Source organism: Cryptotermes secundus, unplaced genomic scaffold (genome assembly GCF_002891405.2).
Source record: "Cryptotermes secundus unplaced genomic scaffold, Csec_1.0 scaffold184, whole genome shotgun sequence".
NCBI classification, from domain to species: domain Eukaryota; kingdom Metazoa; phylum Arthropoda; class Insecta; order Blattodea; family Kalotermitidae; genus Cryptotermes; species Cryptotermes secundus.
The window spans coordinates 348,594-364,143 of NW_019725839.1; the positions used below are offsets into that span (position 1 = coordinate 348,594).

Below are 15,550 nucleotides of genomic sequence, written 5' to 3' on the forward strand. Positions count from 1 at the left end.
AGCCACCGAGACTGAAGCCCAACAGAAGTCTCATTCCCCATTAACAACTCCTGTGGTTACCATTCATTTTTCCACTTGCGGGCCATAATTCAAAATTCTGCTTGGAACACAATTTTCTCCTACCGCTTTTTGCAGCTGTCCGCAATTCTATCAGCGTCTACACAGTCGCGTGGACTCAGTTCCAATCTCGGCTGGGAGATTCGCTACTCACTCCCTCCTGGCAAATTCTGGGGCAGGGACTTTAAATGCGTCCAAGTCTCTTCCTTCCAATTCATCATTCATCTGCCGTCCTCCCATCAAAGTGTACTCACTACCGTCACGGTGTCACGCCTTCTGGTGCCTACAGAAACAGCAGCTGACACTTCCAGAAGCTTTATCGCTCTGCAGTCAGCCAAGTGCCACACCATAGTTCAACTTCATTAACATTACGAAACTAATTAAGTTTGTTCTATGATACTGTGGCATGTAGACCCGTTCCTAGGCAACGACCACAAAATAAGCAGCTATACAACAGTCATTACTAGGTAATGGCCGTAACAGACAAGCATGCAACAACAGAATCGTTGAAAGCTGTTTTATATGCAGTCCGCGCCGAGGCTTATAACGAGCAGCAGCTGCGAGGCGACGAAAAGGGAAGTCTCGAATCTGAGACAGTAAAATACGGTCGCGAGTCCCAAGGGACTTGGACCCGAGAAAAACTGCGCTGGCAAGGGCCAGCAGCATGTACAGAAGACAACCGTCCACTCGTCAGAGAGGGCGCCCCAGAAGAACAAGACCGTAACTATCAAACAGCAATAAATATCTGGTCATGAGACACATGAGGGTACTCGACACTAAGACTTACTGACTGACTAGCCGTCAGTCGCAATGAGACTGTGACTTCGATTTACAAGAGATGCCCGTGTGGAGGCCGGGTCGAATACCTCCACCGTGACCCTGCGAGTCGTAGGAGGCGACGAAAAGGGAAGTCTCAAATCTGAGACAGTAAAATATGGTCGCGAGTCCCAACGGACTCCGACCCAAGAAAGACCGCGCTGGCAAGGGCCAACAGCATATGCAAAAGACAGACCCGTCCTCACGGCAGAGAGGGCGCCCCACAAAAACAAGACCGAAACTGTCAAACAGTAATAAATATCTGGTCATGAGCCGCAGATAGGGCTCGACACCAAGACTTACTGACTGACCGTCAGGTGTAATGTGACTTTGACTTACAAAAGACTTGAGACAGCAGTTAGAAGAGAGGAGTCAGTTTTGAGCCAGCTGCGGGTCAGTAAGCACGTGAACACGAAAGCTGAAAAAGCTAGGCGTTAGAAGCCGTTAGCAGGCAACAACCGGTAACGATACAGCAGACTGAGAAGGTTTAGTGCGTGTTGTAGTGAACTGTAGGGTGTACAAGTCAGCGATAGCGCTATAGTTACTTGTAGTTACATCTGTCAAGTGTTCAATAAATCCAATTACCAATTCAAACCCCTTCTACAGTCAATCACACTTGTGACAACAGTATCTTTGGCTATATAGCAGCCAATTGTAGGATGACATGAATGCTCACGTGGAAGGGATCTGGAAGGAAGCTGACATGGTCTGAGGTGTTATCCTAGTACTTTCCTGGAGGGAGTGAGGAAAACCACTTAAAACCCTCAGTCAGGATTGCCGGTGTCTTGGCTGAGAATCGAACCGAGAACCTGCCAAATACGGGTACAGAATGATATCACTGCACCAACTCCTCCCATGTATGCCCTTCACGCATTGGCACCCAGACTGGACCCTTCCTATCGCTCCGGCCCGCAAGCTACAGTCTAGACAAGAAGCCTGTGGACTGGGGTCTGTGTAGTTAACAGAATACGTATCTTGTCAGCCATAAAACACTGTCAAAGCCACAAGCATGCCGTACTATTTACATGTGTGTCACGAAATCCGCCTGCCACGCCTGTGTCGCACGCGCTACGGGTATTCACAGCATGTGCAGCCCCACTGCTACGTCAACACCACGTGATGTGCGTGCCTGCTTTCAAGACACACAGAACATACAAATACCGCATTTCAGCACTATACGATGCTTGATGCTGTGCGAATTCTTCCCCTGGGCCTCAGTCCACTTGTGTGTAAACAGACCCATGTGGACACGAAACGAGAGAACGTGCAATTAAGGAAGTGACGTTTTCTGTGCGGTCCGTATCAAGGCTATATAACGAGGCGGGTTCGAATAACTCCACAGTAGCCCTGAGAGCCGTAGGATGCGACGAAAAGAGATCCCAGGGCCTGGGGTACAACTGAGCCACCTTGTCCCTGAGGGATATGTATCCGGAAGAAAGGGCGTGTACGAAAGAACTTGTGTATCCAGAGGAACAGTCGTGTAGGGAAGAACTGGTGTATCCGGAAGATTGGGCGTGTACGGAAGAAGTAGTGCCCCTCCAGGATGGGGCAGTCTCAAATTGAGACAGTAAAATAAGGTCATGAGTCCCGAGGGACTCTGACCCGAAAACGACTGCGCTGGCGAGGATCAGAAGCAATGTAAACGACAGACCCGTCCTCTCGTCAGAAAGGGCGCTCCACATCTGTGTGAGAGTAACAAAAATCTTGGAAACAGGATGGGCGCTTGACACCCGGAAAGGCTGGCCGACTGACCGTCGGTCGTAACATAAATTTGACTCTGGCTTGTTGACTTAATACGTATATCACTAACAAATGTACCCACTTCACGTCCTCATCACCAATTTCGCAAAGTTCCATTTTAACATTATCACCTCACTGTTAACTACGTCCCAAACGTTTTCCTCGCCAGGTTCCATAACCAAACTACATGCCCTGCCCATCATGGTGTACACTACACTAAAGAAAGCAAATGCCTGCCACCTTACATCAGTGGCTCGGTAGCAAGGTCAGTGCCTCCTGAGGTTCACATTCCTGCACATCACACAACTTTCACCTGGCGACGGAGAAAGTACAGCTCTGAGCGCCCTCACTTCCTGACCAGCATAAACAGAAGGGACTCACTGTGTCAAAGGTCTCAGGTTCAAGACCAGTCCAGATGTACCTGTCATGTGTCACCCTTCCTTCACTTCTGACAGAAAAAACCTAACTAAATGAAGCAGATACCGTCTTCAGAAGCTGAGAATTGCTCAGCTGGATAAGATATTCACAGGTTTCACAGAAGTTTGTCACCGATCACTAATCTGAACTAAATTAATACAGTTCACACCCAACCATCGTTATTTCTTTAAGATCCATTTTAATATTATCCTCCCATCTACGTCTAGCCGCTCAAAGTGCTACTTCCATCCGCATTGTTTTGGAAAGAACTCCACACTGTTTGTTTGGTTCTGTCATTTTGTCTACATAGTCCAATATAAAATCTTTGAATTTGTATTTTTCGTTTGTCGTGTTCTTTTTGAATAGAATGAAACTATTCAACGCTGCCATTTGCAACAAGAACAACACCAGTTTCTTTGTCCACTTTACAGTTTTGCGGGAACAAGGACAGTAATGTAGCATTTGATCGGCCCTGTCAACCCCTCTCATATGTTTATTGTAGTCCCCAATTGCCTCGGGTTGCATATCTTTTCTCCTTTGCGCTTTTTGCTGTGTGAAGAGTAGAGATAAGTTTGACATCACTTTTATCTCTCCACACCTGCATGAGAACCTGCCCCTTACTAGAAAACACAGATTCCCCTTTTTTCAAATTTTTTACTTCATCCTTTAGTTCTTTAGCAGCTCCTCTGTCCATTCTGAAGGCACCACACACATAGGTATTTCTCTGTAATAACATCTCACACAGTTCTACAATATTTCAATAGTTATCCTGGTAGATATGATACCCTTTATCTAGAAGCTGTGGCCCCAACAGATCGACAACTAATTCCTTTATAGGTCTTGCTTTTCCGCAATAGATCTCAAAATTCCAAATACATCCACTTGTCGATTCACAAACGAGATAAGCCTTTATACCGTACTTATCAGGTTTATCAGGCATACATACTCGGAAGATAATCCGTCCTTTCCAAGCGATCATTCCCTCATTTATTGCAATTTTCTTTTCAGGGATATATGTGTTTCTAAATTTCCCCACTAATGAGTCTATAATTGGCCTAACTTTATACAGGCGATCTTCACAGTCAGCGGGTCGTGCATCGTTGTCTGCAAAATGAAGACATTTCCAGATCTGTTGGAACCGCCTCAAAGACATCTTTTGTCCATACCATGGAGTGTGAAATAGGGGCCTAGTGGACAAATATGAAATGTCATGAACACAATTCCTAAGTATGTCCACATTTGTAATTGTGTTCTCGCGAGTGAGGGGCTAACTCACGTGTGTTGAAGCGATTGGTTTCAGTTGTGATGTGATTTACTAAGTCGTCATCCAGAAAAATTTTAATCCATGAAAAGGGGTGCATTTTATGTGTTATATCAATTTTGATCCCGGAACTACTAGTAAATGGAACTACTGTTGGTGCAGTGTCTCCGTACGTCCAGGCACCGCACTCGTCGTGGCTAAATGTTCATGTGGATCATTGTCTGTCACTGTGTTACTGTCACCATCAACTTCATCTAATTCATCGCCACTATCATCAGCAGCACAAATCTCGTTCACAACCCTTTCCAGCTGGTCTGTAGGAACACTCCGACACGTGCTGCGAGAAGCCATGGCGAAACTGAATGAAAGTGAAATATTTCCTGACCTTTTCCTTCTCGGAGGGTTCTGACAGTAATATAGACCCCCACAAAGTTTACAAGGGTTCTTTACAAACATGCACAAAAACTATCATAAATATGTCAATAACTCTGATTTTAACCCCAAAACGATGGGATGATTAATAAAATCGAAAAGATGTGGGGCAAAACTGCCATGGCCTATTTCAAGGTACTGTCCCAGAATCTGCCTGGGAGAAATGACATGAACCTCAGTGAGGAGAGACAAGTGACCTCGGTAGGATTCAAGCCAACTTCTCTACTTCAGCGCATAAGGCAGTCCTCTGTTATCACACCGCGCACTTCTTGTTGTGGGGGTTATTTTATGACGGTACCAGTAGACACCGCGTAGTATGTTTGGTAGTTACCAGCGTTCTGGAAGGCACACACATTCTCCGTATTCAGGGTACCCTCAAGACAAGCTAAGTAACAGCCCTTCAAGGAGCACACTGCGCCATGTAGTCGCAACTGCATACCCCTTACATATAATGGGCCGTTGAACCCCATAGGGTTGTAAGACGTCTAGGTTTCCACATTCAAGACTATCAACTCACCCATGGCGCTGAGGTTGTCAGCCTTACGCGCCGGCCGCCCTTTACCACCCAGGTATTCATTTCGGTTAGAGGCAGGGTCGACCCCAGGACCATAGTGGGGCTGGAAGGATTACGTCAATTAAAAAATTCAATGACCTCATCGGGAATTGAAACCGCGACCTTCTGGCTTGTAGAATAGTAGCACAGCACCCCTTCCTTACATGTACACTGTAAAATTTCGTATAAACTCACCGAGGATGTACTTGGAGCCCAGTTTCTGTAGGTTGCAAAACTGATAATACGTGTACAGTATGGCCACGCATCGGATCAGCGTCATGACAATCATGTCAGCAGCATTATAATCCTGCAAGAAGAAAGACGAATCATTGCAGACCGAGGGAAGAATGCTACGAACTGACTGCATTCTGGGACGTAACACAAGCAGTCCAGCAGGAAGGTCACAGACATTTTGGATGAATAAACATCCGCCATCTTAAGATCGAAGAAGAGGGCAAAGCAAGCATCCGAGAAGCCATAAGCCATGGAAGTTCCCCTTCCTCTCAGGAGTCCCAAGGCTCTGCTAGCCGCTTGCTTTGCTCACTCCTCCATCTCCTTCTACCAGAGCACACGGTGTTGTGTGCCAGATGACTATTCACATTCAGATCCTACATACTCTGCTTGTCACCGCTCAGAGAAGTGTTTCCGAGCTGCTTAACATGACACTTCATTAATAATCCCAATCAGGGCTGGAAATATAGGAACTTCCTGACTGACCACACCCAAATGATACAGTGTTTACTGATTCATCACTCACAAAAGCTAAACACAGACCATGTTTTTACATCTGGCCTCTGGGTAGTGATCGGCAGTGGTTGTAGCTGCATTCTGGGAGTCTGACACACTGCAACATTGGCCTCGACCACATCGGCCAGATGCAGAAACACAGGCAGCAAACAGCAAATGCAAATCTGTACTGCACCTCAAGTCCCGAGCAGTTGTTCCTCCAGTCGCAATCCTTGTATGGGTCTGGTGGCAGTCGCAAGGGTCGCTGGTCCACTGTCAGCATGCATACTGTGAGGGTAAGCGTGGCCACAATCACCTCCCAAGGATGCGAGGCACACACTTCCCCGTACGCTCTAAATAGCCAGCCAACCATCTTCACCTGAAACACAGAGACGTCCAAATAACACGTCACACTGATTCGTGCCTCTCTTGTGCTAGGAACTGCTCACTTCCAACTATGAAGAGTTCTCTCTTCTGCGATGTAACACCGTATAGTCAGTCCAGTGAAAGTCACCCGGCATTTTTGTAGAACACCTCGCCTTCATCTTCAGGACCGAAGAGTAAGCAACAACAAAAAAATACATGAAGCAGGCCGCAAGAAAGTATAATGCTCACGTGGTTCTCTTCCGACAGTTCACGGTGCAGTCAGTAGCCAGGTTACACAGCAAGTGTGGACAAGACGCCCGCAATGCAACGCGTCCGGAAGAACGGCCGTCTACGGAAGAACTTGTGTATCCGGAAGAACGGGCGTGCACGGAAGAACTGGTGTATCCGGAAGAACGGGCGTGCACGGAAGAACTGGTGTATCCGGAAGAACGGGCGTGCACGGAAGAACTGGTGTATCCGAAAAAAAACAGTCGTGTATGGAATAACTGGTATCCGGAAGAACGGGCGAGCACGGAATAACTGGCGTATCCGGAGGAACGGGTGTGTACGAAAGAACTTGTGTATCCGGAAGAACGGGCGTGCACGGAAGAACTGGTGTATCCGAAAAAAAACAGTCGTGTATGGAATAACTGGTATCCGGAAGAACGGGCGAGCACGGAATAACTGGCGTATCCGGAGGAACGGGTGTGTACGAAAGAACTTGTGTATCCGGAAGAACAGTCGTGTACGGAAGAACTTGTGTATCCGGAAGAACGGGCGAGCATAGAATAACTGATGTATCCGGAGGAACGGGCGTGCACGGAAGAACTGGTGTATCCGGAAGAACGGGCGTGCACGGAAGAACTGGTGTATCCGGAAGAACGGGCGTGCACGGAAGAACTGGTGTATCCGGAAGAACGGGCGTGCACGGAAGAGCTGGTGTATTCGGAAGAACGGGCGTGTACGGAAGAACTGGTGTATCCGGAAGAACGGGCGTGCACGGAAGAACTGGTGTATCCGGAAGAACGGGCGTGCACGGAAGAGCTGGTGTATTCGGAAGAACGGGCGTGTACGGAAGAACTGGTGTATCCGCAAGAACGGGCGAGCACGGAATAACTGGTGTATCCGGAAGAACGGGGGTGTACGGAAGAACTAGTGTATCCGGAAGAACGGACGAGGACGGAATAGCTGGTGTATCCGGTCCGTCCATACACATTGTGCGACGTCGTGTAATTGACCCCCCCCCCGTCATACTTGGTTACTGAAGATTTCATGTTTCCACAGCGGTAAAGATTCACACTGTGATCTTCTGGGTTATACCGCCTTGTAGTGTGGTAGGAGGGTGACGTTTCAAAGCAACATACAGCCTCGATCTTCAGAGTACGGATCTACTCAGTGCTAACACACACCTAGATAAAAATTTCCTATCAGGGAGAACTTCTCGCAAATAAAAAAGTTGTAGTTTGAATCTTAATCAAATAAATATTTCATCGATTTTAGACCAATTATTATCGTGTCAGATTTGAAAACGAATGTAAAGCACCCCTATAGGCAGTGATTCCATACATCTTGGTACTCTCGTGCTCCGTCGGTTACTGAACAATGATATTTCAACTGCTCATGCTAGCCCTTCAAAACACAGCGATTTCAATATAAGGCAAAGCTGTCCCTGTACTTAACTAATTAGGCACTACGCCATGAAGGCGTATGGCGGAATGTATGTAAATACAGATCCATATTTTCTTGACATCGGCACTAGTTGGAGGTGGGTGGTCAGCTTCAAGCCCCGGCCGCTTTAACCCCAGGAAAGAGCCCGTGGTACCCATTGGATAGAAGGCTGGGTGGACCCCAGAGCCGGTCTGGAATTCCGTGTTTTCCCAGACAGTAGTAACCGGTTGGGTTTTGTAGCGGAGACGTGATGTGTTTCCTGTTAGGTACGGACTGGATCCATGAGTGGTTCCCAGCCTGAGAGAGGCAACAAACGTAGCGCATATGCAAAAAGACCGACCCCTCCCCTCGTCGAAGAGACCCCACTTCCAAACACAAACACGTCTAGAACAGAAAAAACGTTTAGTCATGGATCACGAGGAGGTATGAAACCAGGAATGACTGTGCTGACGAGGAACAAAAGCAATCTGACCCACCAGCCAGCAGAAGTCACACCCCTCCCCTCGTCGAAGATGAGTCCCCATTTCAAAACACGTAAAATTTGAAAGAACAAAATATGGTCATGGGTTCAGACGGACCTAAAATCAAGATTGGCTGTGCTGGCGAGGACCAGCAGCAACTTACCCAACCGACCAGCCTGGGGGATGGGGGTGGGGGGGTGAGTCCATGAAAAAATAAATTTGTAAGACTTGAGGTCTACAGGGCGGTGACTGTGAAGAATGCCGTCAGGATTTTTTGTTCACACAGGTTCTACACGGTGACACATCCCAGAAGACGGCATTCTTAAATAAATTTGTAATTTAAAATTCAGCTCAATTACTTAATTTTTAAACCTGCACTGAATCATCTCTTCCGTAAGAAGCCACAAGAATTTTTAATTCAGATATTTATAAAATTAATCGCCCAATGAAGGACTTCGGGGGGTTCCTATATGAATGCAAAGGGCCCTGCGAACAGCGTTGCCATACCTCCTCCTCTCTTCCCATTAAGAAAAGAGAAACGGTTCATTCCGTTATTCTACGACTCTGAATCAACTGATCTTACTGGGAAGTTACAACGAAACACAAAAGACGTGAAGGAAGCCTGCGACCAGTGGCGTGCACACGCATCCAAATGTCAGCTGAAGCGCTATAAATAGCAGTTGGCAGCCCTTTCTACATTGTTCCACAATACATACATAACGCGAAGTACGAACAGACTCAGAGGTTGGGATACTGGAACCTTGTAACTAAGGAGCCCATGCTTTTGGACAATCCTGTTCTCAAGATCACACGCCACTGCTAATGGAATATCCTTCGCGTCCGGGCTGAGAATACTTTCGTAATCAACCTTTTTAAAGACTAAATTACTTCACAATTTTACATAAAATTTCAGTCCGTACCTCACAGGAAACATTAGGTCTCCGCTACAAAGCCCAACCGGTTAATGCTGTTTAGGGAAACAGTCGCTGTTTGCTGTGTGAACCATACGGAACACATAGACACACTCTGTGGGCAGAATGCAGAGTTTTGGTGTGTTAGGTGGTATATATGGTAACCACTGGTCTTTAAAGGGTTAAATCGTCTCTAGCACTGCAGATTCGGAGGCCACTCACCCCCTTTCGGGCCCCGAGAGAAATGAGAAAGTTCTGGAAGTGACAGTTTGCTCATGTGGGTGTGATTCCGAACGGGACTCCAATGCGCAGAATTCCAGCGTCACAAATCTTGTATTTTTACGGCTCTATTTCGGCAATGTGACGGGTGCATGGACGCCCCTATCAGAATTGTTCTACTGCCTACACTAAATCTCACGCATGTAAAACTTATATATATATTTAAATGCGTGAGATTTATATTTGTCATTACAAAACTTGAGGTTACCGTAGCAACAAATTATCGTGCGTCAATATTTTGCATGGCTGTAAGTTACGTGGCGGGTGATGAACGAGCGAGCAGTCATGCTTCAGTGACTCGTGTCTGCTCTGTGGGTGCTCATATTTCGATGTGGTTATGTGAACTGCAGTACAATATAGTACACAAAGGAGAGTGTTTACGGTTGACTGTTTGTGCGTGTTATTTGCAGGAGACGGCTCAGACGTCGACCTCGACGTCTCATTCGATAACATGTGAAAGAAGACGGGAGAAAGCTTGTGTGGCAAATTATGAGAATTCCAGTCGAATTTTCAACGGGCCTTCCTCAGATCATCATAACAATTCTCCCTGTGCTTAACTGACTAAAACCTACGCCATTAAGACGCGTGGGGTAGCGGATGCATACGTGTACATCCACGTTTTCTTCACCTCGGTACTGGTTGGAAGTGAGTGGTTAGCTTCGAGCCCTGGCCGCTTTACTCCCGGAGGAAGATAACCCATTGGATAGGAGGTTGGATGGGCCCCCAGAACCGGTCTGGACGTGAAGAAAATTTGTGATCCTACCGGGACTCGAAATCCGACCTCTCGGCCGACCATCCCGTAGCCAGTCGCTATGATAATGGCTGGTGGTGGTGGTAGAAGCAGCAGTAGTAGCAATAGTAGTAGCAGCAGTGGTAGTACCTATTTTCAGATGAAGTAGAGACTGTCCACGCCTAACACTCGCAGTCGCTCACCTGGGAACATTACACGTGGCATGTGGCTGTACAGCAAAACCTCGCTAAACGGGATTATTTGGGGGGGGGGAAGCCATCAGAATTATTGAAGCGAAAGGCAGTCCTAAAAGGCAAAAATTAAAATGAAAACTTAGAAAACAAATTAATAAGAAATGTAATGATGATGAAAATAATTTATTATTTAGAGCCAGTATTTAAAATCTCATCTGCTGTCCAAAAACATAAAAATTAGAATATATAAAACTATAATTTTGCCTGTGGTTCTGTATGGATGTGAAACTTGGTCTCTGACATAAAGGGTGGAACACAGACTGAGGGTGTTTGAGAACGGTGCTGAGGAAAATATTTCGATCGAAGAGGGATGAAGTGACAGGAGGGTGGAGAAAACTGCACAATGAGGAGCTTCATAACTTGTACTCTTCTCCAAGTATAATTAGAATGATCAAGCCAAGGAGGGTGATATGGTCGGGGCATGTAGCACGAATGGGGGAGACGAGGAATGCATATAGGATATCGGTGGGAACGCCAGAAGGAAAGAGACCACCGGGAAAACCAAGGCGTAGATGGGTGGACGGGTGCATTTTTGCGCCCGGACGATGCCAGCCGTTCCCTGGCGTTGGCGTGTTTCAGCGCTTTGATACACTTTTCCCTTCTTTGCTGTCTTGACACTCATCAACCAAAGACATATTTATGATAGTTTCTGTGTATGGTTGTGAAGAACCCTTCTTGACTTTGCGGGGGTCTATATTACTGTCAGAACCCTCCGAGAAGGAAAAGGTCAGAAAATATTTCACTTTCATTCAGTTTCGCCATGGCTTCTCGCAGCACGTGTCGGAGTGTTCCTACAGACCAGCTGGAAAGGGTTGTGAACGAGATTTGTGCTGCTGATGATAGTGGCGATGAATTAGATGAAGTTGATGGTGACAGTAACACAGTGACAGACAATGGTCCACATGAACATTTAGCCACGACGAGTGCGGTGCCTGGACGTACGGAGACACTGCACCAACAGTAGTTCCGTTTACTAGTAGTTCCGGGATCAAAATTGATATAACACGTAAAATGCACCCCTTTTCATGGATTAAAATTTTTCTGGATGACGACTTAGTAAATCACATCACAACTGAAACCAATCGCTTCAACACACGTGAGTTAGCTCCTCACTCGCGAGAACACAATTACAAATGTGGACATACTTAGGAATTGTGTTCATGACATTTCATATTTGTCCACTAGGCCCCTATTTCACACTCCATGGTATGGACAAAAGATGTCTTTGAGGCGGTTCCAACAGATCTGGAAATGTCTTCATTTTGCAGACAACGATGCACGACCCGCTGACTGTGAAGATCGCCTGTATAAAGTTAGGCCAATTATAGACTCATTAGTGGGGAAATTTAGAAACACATATATCCCTGAAAAGAAAATTGCAATAAATGAGGGAATGATCGCTTGGAAAGGACGGATTATCTTCCGAGTATGTATGCCTGATAAACCTGATAAGTACGGTATAAAGGCTTATCTCGTTTGTGAATCGACAAGTGGATGTATTTGGAATTTTGAGATCTATTGCGGAAAAGCAAGACCTATAAAGGAATTAGTTGTCGATCTGTTGGGGCCACAGCTTCTAGATAAAGGGTATCATATCTACCAGGATAACTATTGAAATATTGTAGAACTGTGTGAGATGTTATTACAGAGAAATACCTATGTGTGTGGTGCCTTCAGAATGGACAGAGGAGCTGCTAAAGAACTAAAGGATGAAGTAAAAAATTTGAAAAAAGGGGAATCTGTTTTCTAGTAAGGGGCAGGTTCTCATGCAGGTGTGGAGAGATAAAAGAGACGTCAAACTTATCTCCACTCTTCACACAGCAAAAACCGCATAGGAGAACAAATATGCAACCCGAGGCAATTGGGGACTACAGTAAACCTGCGAGAGGGGTTGACAGGGCCGATCAAATGCTCCATTATTGTCCTTGTTCCCGCAAAACTGTAAAGTGGACAAAGAAACTGGTGTTGTTCTTGTTGCAAATGGCAGCGTTGAATAGTTTCATTCTATTCAAAAAGAACACGACAAACGAAAAATATAAATTCAAAGATTTTATATTTGACTGTGTAGACAAAATGACAGAACCAAACAAACAGTGTGGAGAGGAATGAAGTGGATAAGGAATCTATTGCTTCAGACTCGAGCTGCCACCTCAAAAGTTCGCACATCAGTCATGTTGTCATTAAGTTTTAAAGTGCGGTGGAGTGGCCTATAATGACGTAACATCCATATCAAATTAACTATCCCGGTTGACTAAAAATTGTAATATGAAACTTCATTGTAAGTTTTTTGCGTACTACTTCTTATTGTGGGGGTCCAGGTTCAGATCTCAGCCATGACATCAGCTATCCTGACTAAGCTTTATCGTTGTTTTCCTCAGTTCCTATAGCCAAAGGCGGGGCAGTGCCTCAAGTTACGCGACAACCTCTTCTGTCCAAATCCTTCCTTATTTTTCAGTTCAGTAGTCGTCTTACCACTGGCCGCTGTGTAGTGTAATCATCTGACGGAGTCATCAAATGTATCGGAACGCCATGTTGGGATTTCTTGATTAATAAATACCAGTTCCACACAGGGTTGCTCTCTCAGCAATATATACAATCGGCAAGGTTCCCACACCGACGGTACGAGCACCGCAACAACCAGACAAGACCGGGACACGTACCACGCACATATCACAGCGCACGCGCCAAATAACAGCGATGAATTTCTTCTAAATAATATATAAGAATTCAATTCGTATCTCATAGGAAACATACGTAGTATTACGTCTCAGCTACAGAGCCCAACCGCCTAATGGTGTTTACTGTGAGAACCACACGGAACACAAAGATACACTCTGTGGGCAGAAAGCAGAGTTTTAGTGTGTTCTGTTCGTACCTCTCAGGAAACACTACGTCTCCGCTACAAAGCCCAACTGGTTAATGCTGTTTGGGGAAACAGCCGCTGTTTATTGTGAGAACCATACGGAACACACAGACACACTCTGCGGCAGAATGCAGAATTTAAATATGTTAAATCAGATGGTGTGTGTGTGTATTAACCAATATGCATTAACTGGTTAAGCAACGATACATGTAAAATAAAGCGATCACAGCCAAAACAGTTCGAAACATATTGCATAACAAGGCAAATGTATATTACCGATCACTGTTGCAACCGTGTAAAACGGTTGTGTTCACCGATCTTCTTGAACCAGCTGCAGTAGACAGTACCGAACCTTGGGGCAGTCCGCAGTTCCTTCCTTACGACACTAACCACTGTCAGTTGCCCCTCCGACTTTTATACGCTCTTCCCCACTACCGGCCGTCCGCCTCCCCACTCCTCGCTCTTACCTTCCTCACACGCCTAACTCTCGTACACCCCAAACGGACGGCGTGCTTAACTAATTAAGCACTGCGCCATGAAGGCGTGTGGAGGAATGGATGTATAGATCCACATTTTCTTGACCTAGGCACTAGTTGGGGGGGAGTGGTCAGATTCACGCCCCGGTCGCTTTACCCCCGGTACCCATTGGATAGTAGGTTGGGTGGAACTCAGAGCTGGTCTGGACGATTTGGGGAAGTGAAAACTCATGCCCCCACCAGCACTCGAATTCCGGCCTCTCGGTAGACAAGCCCTGTAGCCAGTCGCCATAAGGCTCGTCACAAAGGCCAAGAGTGACCGTGCCAGTTGGGTGCTGCGACCACGTGCAGAACCTCGCGCTGTCGGCCGCCGGGAACTTCGGTATTTATAGACGGTTGACGCAATTCACTCAGTAGCCTGGCCGCCCAGCCTTCTATGCTAAGGGTACCGCGGGCTCCCTCGACGTGGCGCTATGCCTCCACTTCTTCATACGTCTTCTTTACATGCTGCTGAAGTAAGAAAACAGATAATTTTACTTTACCTCCATGACACTACGACATGAGAACGTATGGGGCAGCAGAAGCATAGCTCCACATATTCTCGACCTCGGTACTCCGTACATGGTGAATGTCCGGAAGCACCTTAACCTGTTAGGGAGCGCCGGTGTGAACTGAATTGGGTCTGGACACAGGGGTTGGCGCTCCCTGCCGGGAAATAACCCCCAACCTTACATCCAGATCTCGAGTTCGTATCTCTGTGTTTGGGGCACACAGTAGCGTGCTTGGTTCATGCAATATGCCACAAGGGTTCGAATCCCGATGAGGTCATTAGATTTTTCAATTGACCTAAACCTTCCAGCCACACTATGACCGTGGGGTCGACTCAGCCTCTAACAGAAATGAGTACCAGGAATCTTCCTGGGGGTAAAGGGTGGACATTGCGTAGGGCTGACAGCCTCACCGCCATCTGTGAGCCGATTGTCTACAAAATGTGGGAGCCTCGACGTCTCACAATCCTATGGGGGTCCACGGCCTGTTACAGGGATAGCTTCACCTGACAACCCACCCAAGCAGTCGCAGTGCTGGGGCCTCCATATCCACGTGGTATTTGTGCTGCTTGGGAGACGTGACGAAGCAGCGGGGCAGTGGTTGCATCATTCTGTGGGAGCGCGACGGTCTGTAACTGCTAAGAACGGGCTGAGACTTCACGAACAAACAGACTTGACGGAAAGCCTGCAACTTTTGCTGGAAACTTCTGTCGCGCCTGCAAATTTCCGGTTCCAACCCAAACTGAGAGGTACCGGCATATTTTAGTAAAACTTCTCAATATCAGATCCCAGTTCTCGAGTTCCCTTACGTCCGGACGGGAGCACAGACATGGCGAAACAAACAGGAACATGGAAAACTTCATGGAGCTGAGCTCTTGTTGAGAAGCTACCAGTTGCGTGGCCACTCAAGGATTTCCAAATATTTTATGGAATCCGAATGTCCATTGCCGTGTTCATAACAGCCCTCCACTGGTTCATACCCTCAGTCAGGT

The 15,550-nt window shown here is 46.6% G+C and overlaps 1 protein-coding gene across 2 annotated transcripts in view; it reads right to left on the reverse strand.

Moving 5' to 3' along the window:
* LOC111863546 (3-hydroxy-3-methylglutaryl-coenzyme A reductase) overlaps nucleotides 1-15,550 on the reverse strand; it is a 60,529-nt gene that overhangs the window by 21,867 nt on the left and 23,112 nt on the right. The window contains exons 1-3 of one of the 2 annotated variants that reach the window (XM_023849956.2): nucleotides 13,811-13,909; nucleotides 6,199-6,381; nucleotides 5,472-5,583 (exon numbers count right to left, since the gene is read on the reverse strand). In XM_023849956.2, coding sequence (XP_023705724.1) covers nucleotides 5,472-5,583; nucleotides 6,199-6,375 — 289 coding nt within the window. In that variant the 5' untranslated portion in view covers nucleotides 6,376-6,381; nucleotides 13,811-13,909. Of the gene's footprint in view, nucleotides 1-5,471; nucleotides 5,584-6,198; nucleotides 6,382-13,810; nucleotides 13,910-15,550 lie in introns of those variants that run through there. The other variant, XM_023849955.2, reaches the window with a different exon arrangement.